The sequence below is a fragment of the Symphodus melops genome (assembly GCF_947650265.1).
Source record: "Symphodus melops genome assembly, chromosome: 2".
NCBI lineage: Eukaryota > Metazoa > Chordata > Actinopteri > Labriformes > Labridae > Symphodus > Symphodus melops.
Genome location: NC_136692.1, coordinates 29,761,989 through 29,784,866, shown reverse-complemented (window position 1 = coordinate 29,784,866; position 22,878 = coordinate 29,761,989). Strand labels below are relative to the sequence as shown.

The window sequence follows — 22,878 nt, the reverse complement described above, 5'->3', positions numbered from 1 at the left end:
CCAGCACAGAAAAGATGAAGAGAAAGTGATTCACAGACACAAGACAACACAAAGGGAGCTATTAGCATGCTAACAAAAGGATTCATTATTCTCCTCAAACAAACAAAGACTTAAAGCCAACAGATCCACGTCCCCATCAAACTGCGTGTGCTTCATAACATGGCTGTCTCTGCTGCTCTCAATGTATTTCCATTTACCACAGCTTTAAACCACTGAATGCACAAACACCGTCTCCACCTAGTGGCGAAAAGTGGTATTGTTGAATATAATGTCCCTTAAAAGAAGATGGTGAACCAGTCCCTGACCTCGGGATGAATTCACTGTTAATTCAATTTAATGTTTCTGTCACCGATTTAAAACAACAACAACAGCTTTAAATAAAACTCCGCTCAGCTCGTTATTTCATAAGTGGAACAGAAAATCGAGTGACAATAAAATAAGTCACAAGAAACTCAAAGCCAAACAAAGGTCGCTCTGTTTACAGCGCTGCAGGAAGACGCTGAACTGTGACTCAAACTGTCGGACTCTTCGTTTCAGACTCTGCTGCAGAACAACGCCAGCGCCGCCTTCTTTAACGCGCAGCTCAGCGGCACCGAGTGGCGTGTGTCGGACGTGTCCAACTTCCTGTCCAAGGTGTCAGAGGACCAACGACCCACCGGATCGGCCTTCACCTGGAGGGAAGTCTTTAACGAGACGGACCAGGCCATACAGACCATCTCGCGCTTCATGGAGGTGAGTTTTCTTCCTGTGACTTCCTGTGCTTCTGCAGCCAGCCCCTAGTGGACACTCTAGGAACTGCAGGACTTTGTACTTTAACTCCAGCTTCATTTTTCATCACTGAAAGTCGCCGCTGGGTTTACACATGAAACGAACCTCCGCAGGTGTCCCGTCTGTGATAATAACCTGGACAAAATGTTCCTCAAAAAGTCGCAGGAAGTCGAGACGTTTCACATGACATGTAGACGAGTGAGATGATTCACCTGTGCTTCGTCGTGTCTTTAGGCACAAACTCTTAAAAGTAGCTCTGGTCTGTGAAGGTCTTGTTTGTCACCCCTTCAGGTCGTGCTGCAAAGTAAACAAAGCTGGAAGAAATAGGTTACACGCTAATTCCTGGACGAGGTCATCCGTTACGACATCCTCCCCCGGTCCTCTTCCTTTTATTTTAATTCACTTGAGAGGCTATAAAAAGCTTTTCAAATCAAATGTTCTTTTCGCCTTCTTCCCCCGGTGAAATCGAGTTAGTGCCGTGCGGAGCGTGTGTCAGCGCTCTCCGTCTCGCCGCTGTGGGTCAGTGTGCCAGAGCTCAGCCCTGAGGAGAAACAGCCACGGCTCCCTGCCAAGCGCTAATTGATCCTCACGGCCGATGAATGAATGGGAGCTGGTTGTCTAACTTGTTTTCGTCGGGTGATAAATACAAGATTCAAGCTGTCCCACAGATACGTGACGATGAATGAGCTGCCGCCGCTTGCTCCTCCAAGCGTTCCTCACAGTCCTCTCATAGCCGATGTTTCCATCACGCTCTCACTGGCGTCCCACAGGGTGCGAGGCGGTGAGGTATGTCAGCTCTGTGAGCGGCTCATCTGGGTGTTGGTGTGTGTGTGATGTGTGTTAAAGGTCGCAGAGGTCAGAGTTGTTTTTCAGCTCCTGAAGAATAACCAGCTGACGATGCAGATCTAACTAAAGAACTCTGTGCGTTTTATTTTAAGACGCATTAAGCTGCAAACGTCCGTCTTATTTTGAGATTGAAAAAGGAGGCCTGGATTGGTCACAATAAGTCCAAATATCTGCAGAGAAGACGAGCCGTTTTGAACTCGTCGAGTGTCATGAAATATGTGCGAGATAAATTAGTGACATCCAATAAGAAGGTCAACATTTAATCATCACGGATAAAGTCTGCGTTCACACCTGCAGCTCGTCCCTGACACACCAGGAGCTGGGGGTTTTTTTTGCCTTTTGGGGATGAATAAAGTGAACACAGTAAAGTCACTCAATGGATGAAATGACCTGGGCGTTTTCTCCCATCAGTGTGTGAACCTGGACAAGCTGGAGCCGGTCGCCAACGAGGAGCGTCTGGTCAACAAGTCCATGGGTCTACTGGACAACCAGAAGTTCTGGGCGGGAATCGTGTTTCCTGACATCGCGCACAACAACAGCACCGACTTACCTCCCAACGTCAACTACAAGATCCGCATGGACATCGACAACGTGGAGCGGACCAACAAGATCAAGGACGGGTACGAGGACGTGCCCGACTTTGACTCCAGTGAAGAGCAAATGCACATTTCTATGAGCGGCGCTCATTTTTCATCTCTCCTTCCAGGTACTGGGACCCCGGTCCCAGGGCGGACCCCTTCGAGGACCTTCGGTACATCTGGGGCGGATTCGCTTACCTGCAGGACGTAGTGGAGCACGGGATCATCCGAGCCATCACCGGCAGCAAAGAGAGGACGGGGATCTACATCCAGCAGATGCCTTACCCGTGCTACGTCGACGACATGTAAGTGACACTGAAAAATATTATGGGATGTATTCAGAGTTTCAAGGAAAGTGTGTAAACAAGAGTGCTAGCAAAGAAGCAGCTTCTGCACCAGCTTGAACGTCCCCCTCTTTGACTTCAGTTTCCTGCGAGTGATGAGTCGCTCCATGCCTCTCTTCATGACGCTGGCGTGGATGTACTCCGTGGCCATCATCATCAAGGGCGTGGTGTACGAGAAGGAGGCTCGCCTGAGGGAGACCATGAGGATCATGGGCCTGAACAACGGCACCCTGTGGCTCAGCTGGTTCATCAGCAGCTTAATCCCGCTCCTGATCAGCGCCGGCTTGCTGGTGGTCTTATTGAAGGTCAGTTTTATCTTGAGTTCGGAACTTCGTCGTCTGAGAATCATAAAAAACAACAAATCAAGTCATGATGTCGTCACCGACACGGTTTCTCCTCCCTCCTCAGATGGGAAACCTGCTGCCTTACAGTGACCCGGGCGTGGTCTTTCTCTTCCTGGGCTCCTTTGGCGTTGTCACCATCATGCAGTGTTTCCTCATCAGCACCTTGTTCTCTCGTGCCAACCTGGCGGCCGCCTGCGGGGGCATCATATACTTCACCCTCTACCTCCCCTACGTGCTGTGTGTGGCGTGGCAGGACTACGTCGGCTTCGGAGCCAAACTCATAGTGGTGGGTGGAAGGACGTCTCTTCAGCCTGCGCCTGCTCACAAATCTGCTTTTACCTCTCTAAACCTCTCCCACCCTCCTCCCTTCCAGAGCCTGCTGTCTCCCGTGGCGTTCGGTTTCGGCTGTGAGTACTTCGCCTTGTTCGAGGAGCAGGGCATCGGGATCCAGTGGTCCAACCTGCTGGCCAGCCCTCTGGAGGAAGACAGCTACAACCTGACCACGTCGATCAGCCTCATGCTGTTTGACGCCTTTCTCTACGGAGTGATGACCTGGTACATCGAAGCCGTGTTCCCCGGTCAGTCTTTGATAATAACACGCCAAAGTCATGTCGTTTTTTTTTTTTTAATGAAAAATAAGGATGTGCCGTGGAGTAGTGCAACTGTAAAATACACTTTGTCCTGATGACAGGTCAGTACGGGATTCCCAGGCCTTGGTACTTCCCTTTCACAAGGACGTACTGGTGCGGAGAGAAGGAGAACCAAAACCTCTCCACCCCTCTGTCGAAGAAGGGCAACGCTGAAGGTACGAATCCCGATCACCACGACGACCATAACAAACCTCAAATACAAACCAAGCTCAATGATAATAAAGAGGCGGGGCTTTTACTGAAATGTGCCTGTCGTCATCTGACCCACAGCTGTGTGCATCGAGGAGGAGCCGGGCCACATCGAGCCGGGCGTTTACATCGAGAATCTGGTGAAAGTCTACAGTCATGGAAACAAGCTGGCGGTGGACGGACTGTCTCTGAGGTTTTATAACGGACAGATCACCTCCTTCCTCGGCCACAACGGAGCAGGAAAGACCACCACCATGTAAGACCCTGCACTCATCAAACTTCAGTAGATTTAGTGAGGATGGCACTTGACGTCCCTGTCTGCGTTCTGATAGGTCCATCCTGACGGGGTTGTTTCCCCCGACCTCCGGGACAGCCTACATCCTCGGCAAAGACATCCGCACCGAACTCAGCGCCATCCGGCAGAATCTGGGCGTCTGTCCCCAACACAACGTACTTTTCAGCATGTGAGTCTGCACTGATGACCTTTCACATTTTCTCTGCACTTCACTTCTGCTGTTTTCCTAACCGTGTGGTTTTTGACCCAGGCTGACGGTGGAAGAGCACATCTGGTTCTACGCCCGTCTGAAGGGGCTGCCGGAGGAGATGGTGAAGGCCGAGATGGAACAAATTGTCAACGATGTTGGACTGCCGCACAAGCGCCACGCCCGCACGAACACGCTGTCCGGTCAGTTGGATTGTTTGGATCTCACATGCAGTGTGAGTCCTGCTGCTTTGCCGAAAGATTCACACGTCCTGACTTCTTCTTGTGTCTGCAGGAGGGATGCAGAGGAAGCTGTCTGTGGCTCTGGCGTTTGTCGGAGGCTCTAAGGTCGTGATCCTGGATGAACCGACGGCTGGGGTCGACCCCTACGCACGCAGGGGCATCTGGGACCTTCTGCTGAAATACAGACAAGGTAAACACCACAGAGGACGTTCTCCTATTCGTGCAGAAGAAGTGAGCAGGGATGTGATTGTTCCAAAAGTTCATCCATGACGTTTGAATCATCCAGGTGTTAACGTATGTGTGTGCTCTGGTAAACGTCTTTGTTCCTCCGTCAGGACGCACCATCATCCTCTCCACTCATCACATGGACGAAGCCGACATCCTGGGCGACCGCATCGCCATCATCTCTCACGGCAAGCTGTGCTGCGTCGGCTCCTCGCTCTTCCTGAAGACCCAGCTCGGCACGGGCTACTACCTGACCCTGGTCAAGAGGGACTACGACCTGACGCTTCAGTCCTGCAGGAACTCTGCCAGCACCGTCTCTTACTGCAAGAAGACCGAGAAGGTAAGAGTGGATGATGCGAGGAATTCTGTCTTTCTTTAAAGGTGTGTTTAAGTCTTCTTCACCCTGTGTTTACTCTGCCTCAGGAGGACAGTGTGTCAGAGAGCAGCTCAGACGCCGGCCTAGGCAGCGAACCTGAGAGTGAGACCACCACCATCGGTAAGACGCTCGCCTGGCTTTAAAAGTGGAAAAAGCTTGGGATGTGTGATGTGTTGACGTTGATGTACCGCTCTTTCTGCCTTCTTGTCCTCACCGCAGACGTGTCCCTCATCTCCAACGTGATCTTCAAGCACGTGCACGAGGCTCGCCTGGTCGAGGATCTCGGCCACGAGCTCACGTACGTCTTGCCTTATCAGTCAGCTAAAGACGGAGCCTTTGTGGAGCTCTTCCACGAGCTGGACGACCGACTCACCGACCTGGGAATCTCCAGCTACGGAATATCTGACACCACCCTGGAAGAGGTGTTTATTTCACTTCATCTTTTATGTGTCCTGTTTGTTAAACGATCTTGTGTCCGTGTTGTAATCAGGTCTTTCTTCTCGGCAGATTTTCCTCAAAGTGGCTGAAGACAGCGGAGTGGATGCTGTTGAGCTTTCAGGTCAGACTCATTTTCTGTTTGGAGAGGAAGTTTGAAAAAGCACATGCCCACGATTTAAGATGAAATTCACAGCAGATGGTTAGCATTGGCAAAGGACGGCTGATGGATGATCTGTAGTCATTCCTTTTTTCTTTGACTCTTTAGAAGATATTAAAAAGTGCTCATTTAAAATCCCTCTCTGCAGACGGAGTCGTGCCAACCAGGACCCGCCGCCATCACGCCTTCGGAGACCACCAGTCCTGCCTGAAGCCCTTCACCGAGGACGACTTTGAATTAAACGACTCTGAAGGTGACCCAGGTAGAACTGCACTACCCAGCATGCAGTGCAATGATAACAACAGTCGTGTTGCTTATGATTGCTTCAGAAATCAGTCGCTTTAACTTCCGTTTAAGACGCCACGACCCGGGCGTGGTGCATGTCGGCTCATGTCTCTCTCGATGTCTGCGTGCAGAATCTCGTGAGACCGACTGGCTCAGCGGAACAGACGGCAAAGGTTCGTACCAGGTCAAAGGATGGAGCCTGAAGAGGCAGCAGTTTGTTGCACTGCTCTGGAAACGCTTCCTGTACGCCCGGCGCTCCAGGAAAGGCTTCTTCGCTCAGGTACAGCCGATGACCACACATCTCTGTCAGCTCTTCTTACCTTCCGTCAGCCGTGCAGGATTTGAATTTGAATCCTCTTTTTTCCAGATCGTTCTTCCCGCCGTGTTCGTGTGCATCGCCCTCGTCTTCAGCCTGATTGTCCCTCCGTTTGGAAAGTACCCGAGTCTGGCTCTGGACCACAGCATGTACGGAGAACAGTTCACCTTCATCAGGTCAGAATAAGCCTGCTGTCATTTTCTAAAAATGGAAATGTTTTCTATTCTGCTCTGTAAAGTGCACAGCTCATGAAAGATGCAGAAGAGGATCGACGGTCTGCATGTTCGCTCATACTTGGATTTCAAAGTGCACTGAGCACTTCAGCCGGCTCGGCTGTTAAAGGACGTCTCTGTGAAGCTGCCGATATGGAAGCCTTTTGAAAAGTCAGCGTGTTGAATAGTGAACGTGCTCGGGTGATTGCATGAAGACATGAAATAATACAAGTGTTTTAATTAAAGAGTGTGTGTTGTGTTTTTCTCACTAGTAACGACCTTCCTGAAGACCCTCACATCAACAAACTCCTCGGAGCGCTGACGGATAAACCCGGATTTGGAACACGCTGCATGGAAGGAGAGCCGACGGCGTGAGTTTGCACACATTTCAGAAAATACTAATTCATAGAAAAATAAATATAAAGGCTCGTTTTGACTCATGTCTATGTGTAACCTCCAGGGACAGTTATTGTACGGAGGGCGAGGCAGAGTGGTCGGTGCCACAGGTCTCTCCGAGTGTGAGGGACTTGTTCGACACGGGGAACTGGTCCATGGAGAACCCGTCTCCCCTGTGTGAGTGCAGCTGTGGCGGACGCAAGAGGATGCTGCCGGAGTGTCCCGCTGGTGCCGGGGGACTCCCACCACCGCAGGTTTGTGGCGCCAAGCGATCAGAAAGTCAACCAGTGCGAGGGTGTAAAGAATACGGGCGCTCCTTTTTTTTTCTCTCAAACACAAACAAGAAAATGACTCGAGAGATTTGATGACGTTAGCTTAGCTGACGTTAGCTTAGCTGACATGCTAACGAGGATTCAGGTTAAAGCGCCAGACCTTCACATGACCTTTATTTGAAATCACATTAATCCAATCAGGTAGCCGCAGCAGTGGCTCAAAGGGAGCTAACTGACCGCAGGCCAGTCAACATCTGGAACGACTCAGGTCTAAAGTGTGTCTGTCCTCAGGTTGGACAGTTTGAAACAGGAAACAGTCATTTCACACATACAGGAGCTGTGTGACACTAAGCAGCAGCTTTCAGTGCTAATGAATAATTCTGATGCTGAAGTGTTAAAACCCTGCAGTACCTGGAGTGTCCACTAGAGGCTGGCTGCAGCAGCACAGGAAGTCACATACACACCCATTCAAAAAGCCTGTTTTTACAGCAGACATGAACATGTTTACAGCCTGCTTCATGTGTGTGTGTCATCGTGACTTGACTGTTTGGTGTGTTTGTGTGTCCAGATGATGATCAGTGACAAAGACACTCTTCAGAATCTGACCGGCAGAAACGTCTCCGACTACCTGGTGAAAACCTACGCTCAGATCATCGGCAAAAGGTAACGCTCGTTTCCCCCTGCTGCCGTTCGATCACGCCGCGTTGTGGCGAGATATTTCATCGTCTGTTTCTTCTCCTCTCACAGCTTGAAGAACAAGATCTGGGTCAACGAGTTCAGGTAGGCTCTCAGGGTTTATCCGTCATTCGTGCCTCTCTGCTGCGTCCCTACCCGATCTTAAACAAACCTCCTTCTCCACGCAGGTACGGCGGATTCTCGCTGGGCGCCAGGAACCCTCAGCTTCTTTCCCAAACCGATAACATCGACGACGCCATCGCTCAGCTGAGGCGACGCTTCCGCCTGGAGAGAGTAAGGAAGACTCTTGTTATGTTTCTGTTTGTACGAGTACAGACGTAGAGCTAGACTCGATAGACTGGTTCTGTGTTGTCGAGCGTTGGCAGTCTGCCCGTGTGCTGAACAACTCTCTCCATCTTCCTCCAGGGAACTGCAGCAGATCGTTTCTTTCACAGTCTCTCCAGTTTTATCCAAGGACTGGACACCAAGAATAACGTCAAGGTCAGCACACACACACACACACACACACACACACACACACACACACACACACACACACACACACACACACTGCACGTGGCTCTATGCTGCTGATTGGTTCCTCCTTGGCGGCCTGTTATAAATGTCCCCGCTCTGATATGAAAGGCTTCAAGGCCTCAGGAGTGAAAAGAAGAAGTTATTGTGAACGAACCTTCTGGATGTGGTTTGAGGCGCAACACAAACACTCACGACCGTGAGCGGTGTGGTGACCCGAGAAGGCGCGTGTCAGAACGCCACCTGAGGTGAACGCTACATGTAGGGCGTTTAGGTTGAGTTGTAAACACATCCCTCTTGTCTCTGCAGATCTGGTTCAACAACAAGGGCTGGCACAGCATCGGCTCCTTCCTCAACGTGATGAACAACGGCATCCTGCGGGCCAGTCTGAAAGGCGGCAAGGACCCGGCGAAGTTTGGCATCACCGCCTACAATCACCCGCTCAACCTCACCAAGGAGCAGCTGTCACAAGTGGCCCTGTGAGTGAAACACACTTTAAAACCAACAGAAACACGTTCCGATCAGGGGCGTTCGAATCCTTACGTGTTCCTCTCTGCGCTCGCAGGATGACGACGTCGGTGGACGTGTTGGTGTCCATCTGCGTGATCTTCGCCATGTCCTTCGTCCCCGCTAGTTTCGTGGTGTTCCTCATCCAGGAGCGAGTGAACAAGGCCAAGCACATGCAGTTCATCAGCGGAGTGCAGCCGTTCCTCTACTGGTTGGCCAACTTCGTCTGGGACATGGTAAGAGACGACAGAGAGGAGACGTTGGACGGGGGGGACGTGATGCCGTTAAGTGTCAGCGTGATGACTCCTCTGCTTCTCCTCTTCTCTCTCAGTGTAACTACATCGTGCCCGCCACGCTGGTCATCATCATCTTTGTGTGTTTCCAACAAGACGCCTACGTCTCCTCCACCAACCTGCCCGTTCTGGCTCTGCTGCTGCTGCTCTACGGGTACGACTGTGTTCGTTTGGCTCTTCCTCTCTGTATTTCTCCGACTTCCTGTCGTCTAAAATCGTCTCTGCGTCTCTTCACAGATGGTCCATCACCCCTCTGATGTACCCGGCTTCCTTCTTCTTTAAGATCCCCAGCACGGCCTACGTGGTCCTGACCAGCGTCAACATCCTGATCGGGATCAACGGCAGCGTCTCCACGTTTGTCCTGGAGCTGTTTGGAAGCAATGTAAAGCAAAGAGACGCAGACTGACGGATGGACGAGTGTCTCAGGATCACGTTCTGACTCTGACTTCTTTCTTTCCTCTTCAGGAAATCGGTGGCATCAACGACATCCTGAAGAACGTGTTCCTCATCTTCCCTCACTTCTGTCTCGGCCGAGGGTTGATCGACATGGTGAAGAATCAGGCCATGGCCGACGCTTTGGAGAGATTTGGTAAATACAAGCAGAACCTTGATCCGGACTGTGCATCATTTTTTTTTTTACAAGCGATGAGGAATGACTCAAAATGTCCGCCCTGCTCCTTCTGCTTGCAGGTGAAAACCGCTTCCGCTCCCCTCTGGCCTGGGACATGGTGGGGAAAAACCTCTTTGCAATGGCGATCGAGGGCTTGGTCTTCTTCTGCATCACGGTCCTCATTCAGTACCGCTTCTGCATCAAAGCCAGGTGCGTGAAATGTTCAGTACAAACATAATTCAAACAAAGAAGAAGAAGTGTTGACGTGTCACTATTTGAACAGTATCGTGACCTCTCCTCTCCGCCCTCCGCCCCTCCAGGTCGTCCACCAGTCACCTGAAGCCGATCGGAGAGGAGGACGAGGACGTGGCCAGAGAGCGCCAGAGGATCCTGAGCGGAGCGGGCCAGTCGGACATCCTGGAGCTCCGACAGCTCACCAAGATTTACAAGAGGAAACAGAAGCCTGCCGTGGACCGTCTGTGTGTGGGCATCCCCCGCGGAGAGGTACGACACACACACACACACACACACACACACACACACACACACACACGTGATTCTACAGCAGACGCCGCATGTTCACGCCTCTTCTTTCACCTGTGCAGTGTTTTGGTTTGCTGGGAGTGAACGGCGCCGGGAAAACCAGCACCTTTAAGATGCTGACAGGAGACTCCGTGGTCACGGGCGGAGAGGCCTACCTCGCTGGAAAGAGGTAACATACAGTCAACGGGCTGCTTTGAACTAGCGGCTGAGTGAACGTGTGTAAAACGTGTTTGTGTGTCTCCAGTGTGAACACAGAGATCGACGAGGTGCATCAGAACATGGGCTACTGCCCTCAGTTTGACGCCATCAACGACCTCCTGACCGGCAGAGAGCACCTGGAGTTTTACGCCATCCTGAGGGGAGTGCCCGAGAAGGAAGTGTGCGAGGTCAGAGACACACACACACACACACACACACACACACACACACACACTGTGGACTGGTCATTTGAAACGTTCTTTAGAAAGTGAAGCTGTTGAACACGCGTGTAAATCCCCTCTTGTCCACTAGGTGGCAGAGTGGGGCATCAGGAAGCTCGGCTTGGTAAAGTATGTGGACAAATCCGCCGGCAGCTACAGCGGAGGAAACATGAGGAAGCTGTCCACCGCCATCGCCCTCATCGGAGGACCTCCAGTGGTCTTCCTGGTCAGTGGAACCTTTTTCTATCCGACAATAAAAATCCCATTTTTATTGGACAGCAGGTTCATGTTGTTGGTCTCGTCCCAGCTGAGCGTCTGTTCTCCTCTCTGTACAGGATGAGCCGACCACGGGCATGGACCCTAAAGCCCGCCGCGCTCTGTGGAACGCAATCCTGAGCATCATCAAAGAGGGCCGATCTGTGGTCCTGACCTCCCACAGGTGAGCCTGCACATCTGACCGACACTGAACCGTGTCACTGTAAACCAGCAGTGTGTTCACACGTGTGTGTGTGTGTGTGTGTGTGTGTGTGTGTGTTCCTGCAGCATGGAGGAGTGTGAGGCGCTCTGCACCAGAATGGCCATCATGGTCAACGGCAGGTTCCGCTGTTTGGGCAGCGTGCAGCATCTCAAAAACAGGTGAGTTGGAACGCACCCCCGCAGACACGCCTCCTCCACCTTCACTCACTCAAACAGCGCAGCGGACTCAAACCTGCGGCCTCCTCTTCTCCGCAGGTTCGGCGACGGCTACACCATCATCCTGAGGGTGGCGGGCCCGGACCCGGACCTCCGGCCGGTGATGGAGTTCATCGAGCGGGAGCTTCCCGGCAGCACGCTGAAGGAGAAGCACCGCAACATGCTGCAGTACCAGCTGCCCTCCTCCCACACCTCCCTCGCCCGCATCTTCTCGCTGCTCTCCACCCACAAGGAGACGCTCAGCATAGAGGACTACTCCGTCTCCCAGACCACCCTAGACCAAGTAAGCATGAAGAAGACAGATGTTCCTACAGTCCAGCTTAAAAAAGTCCAAACCGTCCCTTTAAGGGCGGCGCTGGCTGTAACATGGTGGTGTGTTTCCAGCGTGATTGATTGATCGGTGGCTCCTCCTCTTTTCTCTGCCGCAGGTGTTTGTAAACTTTGCCAAGGACCAAAGTGACGAGGACCATTTGAAAGACGTCCACCTGAACAAGAGGGACGCCGTGGTCGTCGATGTTTCCCAGCTCAACACTTTCCTGATGGACGACAAGACCAGGGAGAGCTGCGTCTGACTCCACCGCTCGCCATCAGCGGGAGCTGAGACGCACTCACCCACCCGTCACCTCCCCCGCCCCCCCCCTCACCCAGAAAAACACGGACCACTAACCTTTGAGGGGAGACAGACTCTGTCCTTTTTTTTTTTTAATTCTATTTTTTAGTCTTTTTTAATTGTTCTCATTTCTCAGTGGAGCTGCACTTCAATGCACAGACTGCAGACAGACACTGAAACAATGACAACTCAATGCAAATCAATGCAAGACATATGAATACATATATTCCTGTGAGGGGGGGGGAGACAGGTGCTCCTCCTCCTCCTCCTCCGAGAAAGAGAAAGAGACTCTGAACGCTTGAAGCGACGGCGGGATTCGAATCCTGCGCTCGACTGGAACTCTCCTCGTCGCGCCGCGACGTCAGGGACGCCTGAAGGAAACATCTCGTGCTCCTCAGAGCAGTCGTGAGACTGTGTGAGACTGTGTGTGTGTGTGTGTGTGTGTGTGTGCTACTCTCATGAAAAAGCTTTGATCGTTCACTGCCAGCCAACTCAAAACACACACCGTTTTTCTATCAGGTCCAACCTTTCTTCGTTACCGAGCGCAGCTGTTTTGTAACGTGAATAAAACAAACATTTGATTTCCTTCACAGACAGAAATCATTTGGATTAATTTGACATATTTCATTCTGATAGATGAAACCTCTGCGGGGGGGTTTCCGTGAACAATAAGTTGGATTGATGACGAGGTCGTCGTCTTTTGTACTCGTCCTCCTTCTCGTGTCCTCGCCATCGTCCTGCACCGTGCCTATACTGTATCAGGGTGGAGAGAGAAATCTGAGCACTCCATTCAAGTATGTGGGCTGCTGAGGAATGTTTACGAGCGATACCATCACGCCTCCACGCACACCAACAACGAGGAGCGTGAAGATGATGAAGCCGACTGTTTCTTTCTTCTTCTTCTTTTTTTTTTATTGTTGTTTATTGTCAAAAACAAACAGAAAAAAAAATCTTGTGGTTGCTCGATGTCTGTACATGACGGCGCAGTCTGCTACACTGGCCGGTTTTTAACTCGCCCTGGAACTGAAGGATGAGGCGACCAATCAGAAGCTGGCTGGTGTGACAGTGAGGAGCGGCTCCAGATGTTTTTGTGACGGGGCTTTTGAAAGATGGAAATATATACCGCATGCTTTCCACTCTGGGCTTTACACACACCGGGACTAACAGCTCCTCTGTGTGTGTGTGTGTGTGTGTGTGTGTATGCAGGAGCATCCAGATCAGCTTGTTAAAGCAGCGGAGACGACTGAAGCGTTCGTCATTTGTTGTCGGATTACTGTCGCAAACAGTCTAAATGTAAAAAAAAAAAAAACCCAGTATGAAAATGAAAATGTGATTTTAAGGGCGAGATGAACGAGACAGGAAGTGTTTCTGCGTCGCCTCCACACGTGAGAGGACGCTTTCACACCTCCTCCTCGTGTGGCGATCTTCAGGCGACGGGAACCTTTTCCCCTTGTTCTGAGCGAGGTCACCACCACGGAGAGAGTTTTATAAAAACCTGAGCCAGCTCCGATGTGGATATTATGTACAGTAGCAGTTTTGTGATGTTGAGTCAGAAAAAAAACAACAAAGTGGCGTGAACAAACATTATCTGTGCCAAAAGGAGCTGAACATGTACCTTTGATCAACCAGCATCATGTGGAGGAGGAAAGTATTCGCTGAAGTTGAAAGCCCCTGTGAGGAACTTTTGGTTTTATATCGAGTTTGGCGCCCCCCTGTGGACGCAGCGCTGCATCTTATCTCTTTGCTGCTCTCGTCCTTTTCATGCATAGCTAATGATTCATCTCCTCCTGCTGCTGTATTAACACTCATCTGTGGCCCTAAACGAACTCTTCGTTCCTCCTCCTCCTCCTCCCGAGGAAGCGGCCTAAACGCTCCGTGTCCCTCTAGTGTTTGTTTCTGAGCGCCTGTTTCAAATGAGGAGAGAGCGTTTGAAGCAGCAGGCGAAGTCAGCGTGCAGCTCCAAACGCTCCCGAGCACATAGCCAGCCAGTAAAGCATGTGGACACGGGGCTTCTTCCTCATGTCATCAGTATTAACTTCAATTTGTTTCATAACCAGCTGAACACTCCTCACAGGAGCTTTAAGTTGTGCTTTCATGTCAAACTTTATTTCCTTTTTTTTTTTTTTTTTTTGGACCATCCTCCTCTCTGAAACAAAAAAAAAGGCACTCACCTGTGCGCGCTCATTTTAATTTATTTTCCGATATCTTCTGGTGAAGTTGCCAAAATTCAAATTCCCGTCAAAGCTGCCACTCTCGACTTACTGTCGAGGTTCAGAAGTGAGGTCGGATACTTTGCACAAAATGTTTCCAGAGTTCGTCCAGAGTCGGGACGACACACCAAACAGGGACCACGTTTAACAGGAGATGTGCTTGTAATGCTTTATAGTCCAAAAACAAGAGAAGCCAGGGTTTCATGTAAGGACCGGTGCTCCGGAATCTTCTCCGTTATCTTGGGTTAATCTTTGCGGAGAGGAGTCACGCGTCCTCTCGCCGTAACATGAGCACTTTATAGACTTGGAAGACGTAGAAGAAGAGATTTAGGAATTCAGACTTTAAGAGAAAATACTCGTCGATGTATCTCACACTAAATGAAGCTACACCTGCAGAGTGCGCTTGGTGTGATTGACAGGAAACAGAAGAGATAGAACGAGAGAAACGGTTCAAATGTGGTGACTTTTCTCTTCTCGTGCTCAATATTATTATTTGTTTACATTTCTAAGTATTGAACAGCTGTTTGAGTCTGTTACTCATTGTGTATAGTTATTCTTTGCATTAATAAATAAAGACATTCATACATTTTGGAAAAAAAAAACAGGAGTCCTGATTTTTCTCTTTTGCTACTCTCTTACTGTAGTGTGTGTGTGTGTGTGTGTGTGTGTGTGTGTGTGTGCAGCTTGTGGTTGATGACTGAGCTAAAGGGTGTGTTCACTGTTAATGTACACCGATGACCAGAAGTTCTAGAGTGAGCATGCAATTGTGTCTGTTTTCCACCTGCTGCGCTCCCACGCTCTGACACACACACACACACACACACACACACACACACACACACACACACACACACACACACACTGGATTACACTGGCAGTGGAAACTGAGATAAACTCACTCTGAGTTATTCATCAACGGACATCATGAACGGACGACTTGTTTTTCTGGGGCTGCTGCTCGTCTGTGTGGCTGCAGGTAAACACTCACCTGTTGTTGTTGTTGTTGTTGTTGTTGTTGTTTACACCTCACACTGACTGTTTGAAACCTTCAGATGTTTAACTACTGAAACACGCAGGGGGATTTCTTTTTCCTGTGCCGTCGAAGGAAACGTACTCCCTCTGTATGTTTCTCCTCCTGTGCCGGAGTTTGAATTCCTCCTTTAAGCTTTAATGTAAAACGACACGTTGATGTGACATAGAGACAAATATACAACATAGTTAGACAATAGATGTTATTGCCATTTAAGAAGGTACAGTAGGTTAAAGTTGGTCCTTCAGTCAACTTTACCTGACAGAGAAGATGGAAAAGCAGCAAGTGTCTTTTTACTCTTGTGTTGATTGAAGTGCAGAGCAAATTTAAAGATAAATGATAAAAGTATATAAAAACAGACTTTATGTATAAAAAGAGGCATTGTATTAAAGGTCACATCTTCTTCTCTTCATCCAGTTTTAAGAAGTCTCCTCAAAACGTGTGTGAAAATTAAAGTGTGAAAATGAACCTTTGAGGCAGAGTTTAATCCTGAGTATTGTGTTGAATGTACGGCTCCGCCCCCTCTGTCAGAGGATTTGTTTTGGGTGTTTCAGGTTTCTAGGTGATCAAACCTGCTTGTTATATATATACATAAGGTCGTCACGATGTCAGATATTTAACCTTTGATACCATTCTTGTAAAAGTGATGTCTTTGGCTCAAGGCAGCTTTTGGTTAAAACATGGCTGAAGATTCAAAGGTCACATATTACTCTTCAATCAGTGTCCTCGCTCCTCTTCATCATGTGTGTGAAGTGTGTTGTTGTAAATCCACTCTGATCCTGTATTTGATCATGTCTATAAACCCCTCTATTTCAGCCCTGCTCAGAACAGGCTGTTTCTGTGTCTGTAGCTTTAAATATGTAAATGAGCTGTGTCTGACCACGCCCCCTCTCTGGAAGGGCTCGGGTGTACTCGCTGCTTTCTGGCTCCATGTCCTATTGTTTACGGTGAGAAGGCAGACTCAGAGGGCAGAACAAACACCTAGCTGTGGGAGTGTCACCCACCTGGGGGAGGGGCTACTGCCCTTTGTGATGTCATGAAGGGAAAATCTCCAAACGGCCTGTTTGAGCTTTAATTGTGCGATGTGTCTTTTTAGAAAAGTGAAGAACGATGAAGTGTTTTATAAGTGCTCTGCTCTGTTTGCAGCTGCTGGCGAGGACTCTGGGCTTCTGAGGAAGGTGCGTGTGGAGAAAAGCGTGACCTGTTAAAAGCATCATTTATGTCATTTTAAGAAGATTATGACTGTATGTAAATTCACGTCCTCCTGAGGTGAAAGAGAAAAGGTTTGTCTCATTGAACCCGGCGTGTTTGGCTGTTTGTGTCCCTTGCAGCCGTCCTGTTCTGACATGGGCGAGATCGTGGCGTGCCCTTTGAACCTGGCTCCTGTGTGCGGCAGCGATGGAAACACTTACGCCAACGAGTGCACCCTGTGTGCCGAGAGGCAGTGAGTACACACAGCTGCTTTCTTCACACATCCATCCAATCTTTATATACTGTATCATAAAGGAAGATAATGGATCACAGGCGCCCTCTGGTGGTGGATTAATTCAGAGAGTGTAGAGCTGAACTCTGATTGGCTTAGAGGAGCAGCTGTGCAGCTTTTTCCCAGATCAGCCTGTTATGCCTCAGTTGGTCTTTGCAGGCTATGAGCTGGCGATGTCATCTCTGGAAAATGACACGACAGCTCTGATGAGCACTCTTAACCCCTGACTCACACTGTCAGGCGTTTCGTCCTGTTGCAAATCTCATCACCAACGCTGACTCAGCAAAAAATAATCAATCCAAGCCAACTGTGTGATCTGCTTCTCCCTCCAGAACGACCAAGACGGACATCATGGTCGCCAAAGACGAGAGCTGCTGACCCGTCTCCAGGAGAGGATTTCTCTGCCGAGCGGACCGATCAGGATCAAATTGCCGACATTGATCTGTGAAATGATGAGATCTCTTCTGTCATAGCAATGATTAATAAACTATAATCAGCTGACTCATGACCGTCCAGCCTTTGTTTCTAATTAGTTCAATCTAAAACAAAAGCTCAAACTTGCAGCTCCTCTTTGGTTTGTGTCGTTTTTGGCTCCCACTCTCGGGCAAAGCAGTGCATCTGTTTAACTATACATAGTATTGATAAAAAGAAATATGATTTCTTTATAGATTTGTATAGAGGACTCATTTGCTTCGTGCGATGCTTCTGCGTCTCCTGTCTGACAGGGAGGGTCTCCTGCTGTGTCGAGCATTACCACACAAGACGAGATCATCTGGACAGGTGATGTTGTTGTTCTTGTTTGAAGCTCGATGGCGGTTGCCTCACTACCACCTGCTGTGTTTTATCAGTTCAACATATTTACAGAGTCCACCCAAAAGTGATCCATGTCCTCGTGACATCCCGCTCTTTCTCCCACACACAGCAGCCTGTTTTCACCAGTCCTTCCTTCAGTGAAACATCTGACTCAGTGATGACCACAAAGTTCAGAAATCACTTTGCAACACCCACCAACGCCTTTTGTTTCTGTCTGACTCACTTTATCAGCTGCACACTTTGTCACAAGAAGTCATTGTTTTCATCCACACAGACATTTGGATTCTCTGCTCCTCCTCTTTGCACAGTGGCCTTTTCAGCGTCTGACAGCCCGGTTCATTTCTCACATCTTTGGTTTACTCCACACACACCGGCAACATGTCCACACTCCTGTAAGGGGACATTTCTCCTGCAGCCGTTTCACTTTGAAAATAACTGAACACAAACATGATGCTGTTGAAGGTCATGAAGAGGCATGGCCGCGGGAAGTGGGGGTGCTGCAGCAGCCTCTAGTGGCGAGAGGGAGAAATTTAAAATGTATTAAAAATATTTTTGCACAATTTATAAATTCTTTATGAATCTTCTGGGAAAAGATTTTGACCCACGTAGGCTATTACATGTTTTTTATTTTTTTATTATTTTTAGGCCTAATCAACACAAATTCACGGGAAGTTACTTTGTGTCAGCGTCAGGTAGGCTGACGCGTTGCAGCTGAGTGAAGTGAAAAGCTTCCCTGCTCGCTCCATGCTCGGTCTACGAGTGTCACAGTTTAAGATGTAGCATCGTGTTGGACTAAGCTCCATTAACAAACAAGAGACAAGTTCTCAGAGACAGAAACACTGATTGAGTTCCGTCTCTGTGGCCTCATCTGAGCGCACTGTCTCAGCCTTGTGTCTTTTGAAGACACGCAGCACCATGATGACCCAGAAAAGACTCATAAACCTTTAAGTGATGCATGAACACACAGACATCTTGAACACTCTGGACATCCGTCCGCTCATGACAGACTTTATTTTGACGACCTCAGAGCGCACCTGGACATTTGGACACCTGTAAGCAGGTCAGCCTGTCTGCAGCTCAAAGTAAGACCATGGTGCCGCTGCGCACCTTCATATATGTAGTTTAGTCTGAGAGCTGATGATGTGTGTGTGTGTGTGTGTGTGTGTGTGTGTGTGTGTGTGTGTGGCCCTGGCTGTGTTCACTGAAGAGTGTAAGACAATGAAGTGGTGAATCTTCATCTTTTTATTTATTATAAATGTATTCTAAATAGGCTCATAGGTGTTTTTGTCCTAAAAAGAACAGAAGGTTTTCACAGCACCCCAGCTGTTAAAAATAACTGTTTCTATTCACGTCAGTCTGTGTCATGACCAGCTAAAATCTCCTCACATGACCTTAAACATACATGATCAGTTTCCTCCAGATAATCACAGTTTAGCTGACTGTCACGAGCTCCGTCGTCTTCTTATCAGGTTTTGTGATTGTGGTCGGCGGGCCCAGACCCTGACCTTTACCCGGTGAACGGTTTCATAGAGCGGAAGCTTCCGGGCAGCACGCCGATGAGAAACAGCGCAACATGCTGCAGGACGGCTTCCTGGTGCCTGCAGTCATTTCAGCCCTCAATAAAAATCCACCTCAATCCAATCCCCGGTCCCCCCATAACCATATAGATAGATAGATAGATAGATAGATAGATAGATAGATAGATAGATAGATAGATAGATAGATACTTTATTGATCCCGAGGGAAATTCAAGGCATCCAGTAGCAGTATACAGACAGGCAGGACACAAGACATTAGTTACAATACACACCCGCTGTCCCCCCTCCCCTCTGTATACAAAATCCCCCAAACAAGATATAGCAGCCCCTATGTGACTAAGAATAAACATAATTATATGTTAAACCTGTGCAGCCATATGCACTGTATGTCCTGTCACTGTATGTCCTGTTGTCCCACATGTATCTCCCTGTGTTCACCCTTTGTCGGCGCGCTGCCCTTAAAACTGTACTATGTTGGTGAAAAAGAATTTCCCCTCAGGGACAATAAAATAAAAAGTCTAAAGTCTAACACAAATAATAAAAATAATGCATATATTTATTTACATTTGGAAGAGCCAACAACAATAACAAAAGTAGTATATCTATCTAGTCCAACTGAAACAGAAGGATAAACAAACCTCTGGATCAGCTAAAACAAAACACCTATTACACATTTAGCATTAATGAAAGAGGTCTTCAAGAATTCGCTTGCTGGCGACTCTTTGCCAGGCAGCTGATACACAACTGTTTGTAAAAAGTCCCACATAGGGGCACATTGCTTCGGATAAAGGACCTCAAGCAGTGTCCTGTGCTCCATGGATCACAGAGAAGAACAGTGGTGGACCAGGGTGCGAAATGGGGGGGGTCTGTGGCCCCCTGATTGACACTTGAACCCCCCCTGAAAACCTCAACAGCAACATGTTGGGGGGTCTCTGGGGAAAAAAAAGTCACCTTCAATTGACTTTATACTCTGCAGTGGATCAGAGAGAGGAGAGATAAAGGGAGAGTAATGTCCGCTGTTTGGTCTTTGAATACAAAGCACACAACCACAAACAATATATTTTCCCGTTTTGTGCAGCTGCAGATGTGATTCGTGTGCGCTCTCTTGGGTTTGCTGCATCTTGATCTCTCCCCACACACCGGTCCGGGATCAGAACATTTTAAAACGAGAGTTCTGTTGTCTTGCACGGAGTCACCCAGTGCGGTCGTCCACAGCGTACTATCAGCATCAGATGGCTCTGGTCTGGTCTTCAGGGCCTCCCTCAGGAACTCAGGAATGTTTGTTCCAACCTGTGAATAAGAAATAAAAAATATTTGAAGTTAAAACAGAACAGTAATTACTGCTAGATATTGAAAATTCTATGTTTGATCAATCTATCTGTCATAGATCTGTCAGATATCACAGAACAGCCTGAATGCTTTCAAACATGCCCCTAATACAAGCCTTCAACTCGTCATTAATGTTTTTTTTAGTTTCATGAGAATCATGCCACCATGACGCCAGATGAATTACAACTTTACAGATGGTTCTGACCCGACTGAAGCCCTCACGGCAGACACTTTGTGTGAATGTAAAAACTTTCAAATTTACAAAACATGGACTTGTAATTTCTATTCTTGCCTAAGAATATCATTGGAGCTTAGGACTGTGGTCTATTCAGTTACTTGCATATAGACAAAAGACAACCATTTCTTTAAAAAAAAAAAGTGAATTTAGGACCTTGACATAGCAGATTAAAAAAAGAAATGTAGGTACCTGCGGTGTTTTCACTGAATTCAGTGAGAAGATTCAGGGCACTTCTTTCCTTACTGGCCAGCTTGAGAATCTTCTTACTGAACTGTGGTGAACAGGTTTCTGTAAGCCTTGAAGAAGCTTCTTGTAGGAGCAGGAGGAAATCTTGAGCTATTTGCAGAAGAGAGACAAAATAACAGACATTGGTATATTTAATGTATTGGAGAGGCCAATCAAGAGAAGCCCAGATTTGTGTCTGTTAAACTGATGTGCACTTACTGCTGGCCAGGTGCAGCCTGTGTCCAAAACGTTGCTCCAGCAACCGGAACAAAGCTAAAAGTTAACATGTAAATCCACGCGATCACTATAACGTTAATATTTGTCTGATGGCCTTGGGACATGGACTAACGTTAACGTCAGTAAAAAGTCCCCCCTGTCTGATGAATGACAACGTTTAACGTCAGGGTTAATATGAACCAAAGTAAATGTTAAGGTGCATTAAAAGGATTTTCCGGAGGGAGCCTTATGTGACAAGATGATGTAGAGTAACGTCAACGTTGAAAAGTGATTAACTTAACCAACATTAATGTTAGTAGGATATGAGCAGGCGCACAATTAGCCATCTAACATTATGATGGGTCATATTGGAAAACAGAAAATAAAAGACTGAAAGTCTAAATTAATGTTAACCAACAAACTAAGTGATACTACGTTACCGTTATATTTGCTAGAACTCAAACTAGCTGAAAAACGTCATGTTACGCCAGTCAACAAGTAAAAAGTAATGACTTTGCCATAATTGTTTTGTTATAATTAATAGTACTTGTGTATTGATGTTGTTTAGTGTGAAACTTGTGTTTAAAAAATGTATTTTAGGTACTTACCATAGTCCAACGTTAAAACACAGCCGACCGTTTGTTCAGCAGCCACTGTCAGTCGCAAGGAGAGAAGTGGGCGGGACTTTTGACCCAGCGCTGGGTTGTGACAAGGCCAGCTCAGCCGTTGGATCACTTCAGCCTATCTCAATGACCTAATATTGGGTCAATATTCCCGCCGTGGCCAAAATCAACCCAGTGAAATGACCCAGCAGCTCAGGACCCAGCAATTGGGTCATGTAAATGACCCAGCATTATTTAGGGAGTAGAGCTGATGTAACCTAGTAATTCTGCCGATTCCTGGACACGCTTCTCATTTTGGCCAAAGAAGGGGGGTAGAATCTGCAAAGACCAGACTGAGTCTGCCTACCCCTCAAGGCTGTAGCAGAAGGGGCGTGTCCCAATGAGGGACCAGGGATGGCATGACCCCTCCTTGATATCTGATTGGCCATCCCAGGTACCACCTAAAAATTCTTAACTATTACTGGGTATAGACTGGTGTAGTAATGACGTATTTTTGTAGGCCAACCCGAAAAAATGGCACCGGTGGTTCCGCGTTGCTGTTTTGTTCAGTGGGATAATCTTGACAGATGAACATCATTTATATGAAGTTTGAAGAGTTAATGCAGCCGAGAGAAGTAAAAAGCTAACGTTATGCGCTAGCGAACGACACCGCGGTCGATTTATAATGACGTCACGACCGTTATACTTCATCGATCTAATCAGCGGATTTGACAAGATAGCTAAACGTTAGCTTAATAAGTTGTTTATTAACCTAATATTTACAAGAGCACTGAAAAACATGACTAGAGGCTGTATGGAGGATTAGGGAGAGAGTTCCCGGCATGATGACGTTTAATGTCTGTGACAACCACTGTAGTTTCAGTTAGCTACTCGTTAGCAACCGCCGTTTAAAGTTCGCGTAAAAACTTTAAAATTCACAAGTGGGGTCTTAGCTAACGCAGTTTATCTCGTCTAACAAAACGTCAACATCTCCTCAGCTTGTGTTAACCACAGACCTTACTTCAGGCGTCTAAACACAAACCCATTCAAAATCCCCATTGACTTTTAGAGTTAGGAACCCATGGCGCTAAAATGCTAACTCACTTCCTGGTCTAAATATGACGGGTTAGGAGTTCGACAGTTCCACCTAAACCTGTTGATGTCTTCAGGACTTCCCGGAAAACAGAATA

General features: G+C 48.1%; 2 protein-coding genes across 3 annotated transcripts in view; both read left to right on the top strand.

The window, feature by feature from the left end:
- LOC306819715 (phospholipid-transporting ATPase ABCA1-like) overlaps positions 1 to 12,604 on the top strand; it is a 31,967-nt gene extending 19,363 nt beyond the window's left edge. Inside the window, exons 12-49 of one of the 2 annotated variants that reach the window (XM_079337220.1) lie at positions 538 to 732; positions 2,026 to 2,234; positions 2,321 to 2,497; positions 2,619 to 2,841; positions 2,945 to 3,166; positions 3,254 to 3,458; positions 3,572 to 3,685; positions 3,801 to 3,975; positions 4,052 to 4,183; positions 4,265 to 4,404; positions 4,496 to 4,633; positions 4,779 to 5,008; positions 5,092 to 5,164; positions 5,264 to 5,466; positions 5,552 to 5,603; positions 5,788 to 5,892; positions 6,056 to 6,204; positions 6,292 to 6,416; positions 6,725 to 6,823; positions 6,913 to 7,102; positions 7,689 to 7,783; positions 7,868 to 7,900; positions 7,984 to 8,089; positions 8,222 to 8,296; positions 8,639 to 8,808; positions 8,895 to 9,072; positions 9,168 to 9,283; positions 9,367 to 9,511; positions 9,595 to 9,718; positions 9,820 to 9,949; positions 10,060 to 10,243; positions 10,345 to 10,451; positions 10,527 to 10,668; positions 10,793 to 10,927; positions 11,037 to 11,140; positions 11,245 to 11,337; positions 11,434 to 11,677; positions 11,823 to 12,604. In XM_079337220.1, coding sequence (XP_079193346.1) covers positions 538 to 732; positions 2,026 to 2,234; positions 2,321 to 2,497; positions 2,619 to 2,841; positions 2,945 to 3,166; positions 3,254 to 3,458; positions 3,572 to 3,685; positions 3,801 to 3,975; positions 4,052 to 4,183; positions 4,265 to 4,404; positions 4,496 to 4,633; positions 4,779 to 5,008; positions 5,092 to 5,164; positions 5,264 to 5,466; positions 5,552 to 5,603; positions 5,788 to 5,892; positions 6,056 to 6,204; positions 6,292 to 6,416; positions 6,725 to 6,823; positions 6,913 to 7,102; positions 7,689 to 7,783; positions 7,868 to 7,900; positions 7,984 to 8,089; positions 8,222 to 8,296; positions 8,639 to 8,808; positions 8,895 to 9,072; positions 9,168 to 9,283; positions 9,367 to 9,511; positions 9,595 to 9,718; positions 9,820 to 9,949; positions 10,060 to 10,243; positions 10,345 to 10,451; positions 10,527 to 10,668; positions 10,793 to 10,927; positions 11,037 to 11,140; positions 11,245 to 11,337; positions 11,434 to 11,677; positions 11,823 to 11,966 — 5,481 coding nt within the window. In that variant the 3' untranslated portion in view covers positions 11,967 to 12,604. Of the gene's footprint in view, positions 1 to 537; positions 733 to 2,025; positions 2,235 to 2,320; positions 2,498 to 2,618; positions 2,842 to 2,944; positions 3,167 to 3,253; positions 3,459 to 3,571; positions 3,686 to 3,800; positions 3,976 to 4,051; positions 4,184 to 4,264; positions 4,405 to 4,495; positions 4,634 to 4,778; positions 5,009 to 5,091; positions 5,165 to 5,263; positions 5,467 to 5,551; positions 5,604 to 5,787; positions 5,902 to 6,055; positions 6,205 to 6,291; positions 6,417 to 6,724; positions 6,824 to 6,912; positions 7,103 to 7,688; positions 7,784 to 7,867; positions 7,901 to 7,983; positions 8,090 to 8,221; positions 8,297 to 8,638; positions 8,809 to 8,894; positions 9,073 to 9,167; positions 9,284 to 9,366; positions 9,512 to 9,594; positions 9,719 to 9,819; positions 9,950 to 10,059; positions 10,244 to 10,344; positions 10,452 to 10,526; positions 10,669 to 10,792; positions 10,928 to 11,036; positions 11,141 to 11,244; positions 11,338 to 11,433; positions 11,678 to 11,822 lie in introns of both variants that reach the window. The other variant, XM_079337219.1, reaches the window with a different exon arrangement.
- A 153-nt stretch (positions 12,605 to 12,757) lies between these two features.
- On the top strand, positions 12,758 to 17,228 carry LOC306819716 (putative pancreatic secretory proteinase inhibitor). The gene is made up of 4 exons (XM_079337221.1): positions 12,758 to 15,190; positions 16,391 to 16,422; positions 16,576 to 16,688; positions 17,060 to 17,228. Exons 1-4 carry the CDS (start codon positions 15,139 to 15,141, stop codon positions 17,103 to 17,105), a joined length of 243 nt encoding a protein of 80 aa, XP_079193347.1. The 5' UTR covers positions 12,758 to 15,138; the 3' UTR covers positions 17,106 to 17,228.
- Positions 17,229 to 22,878: the final 5,650 nt, after the last annotated feature.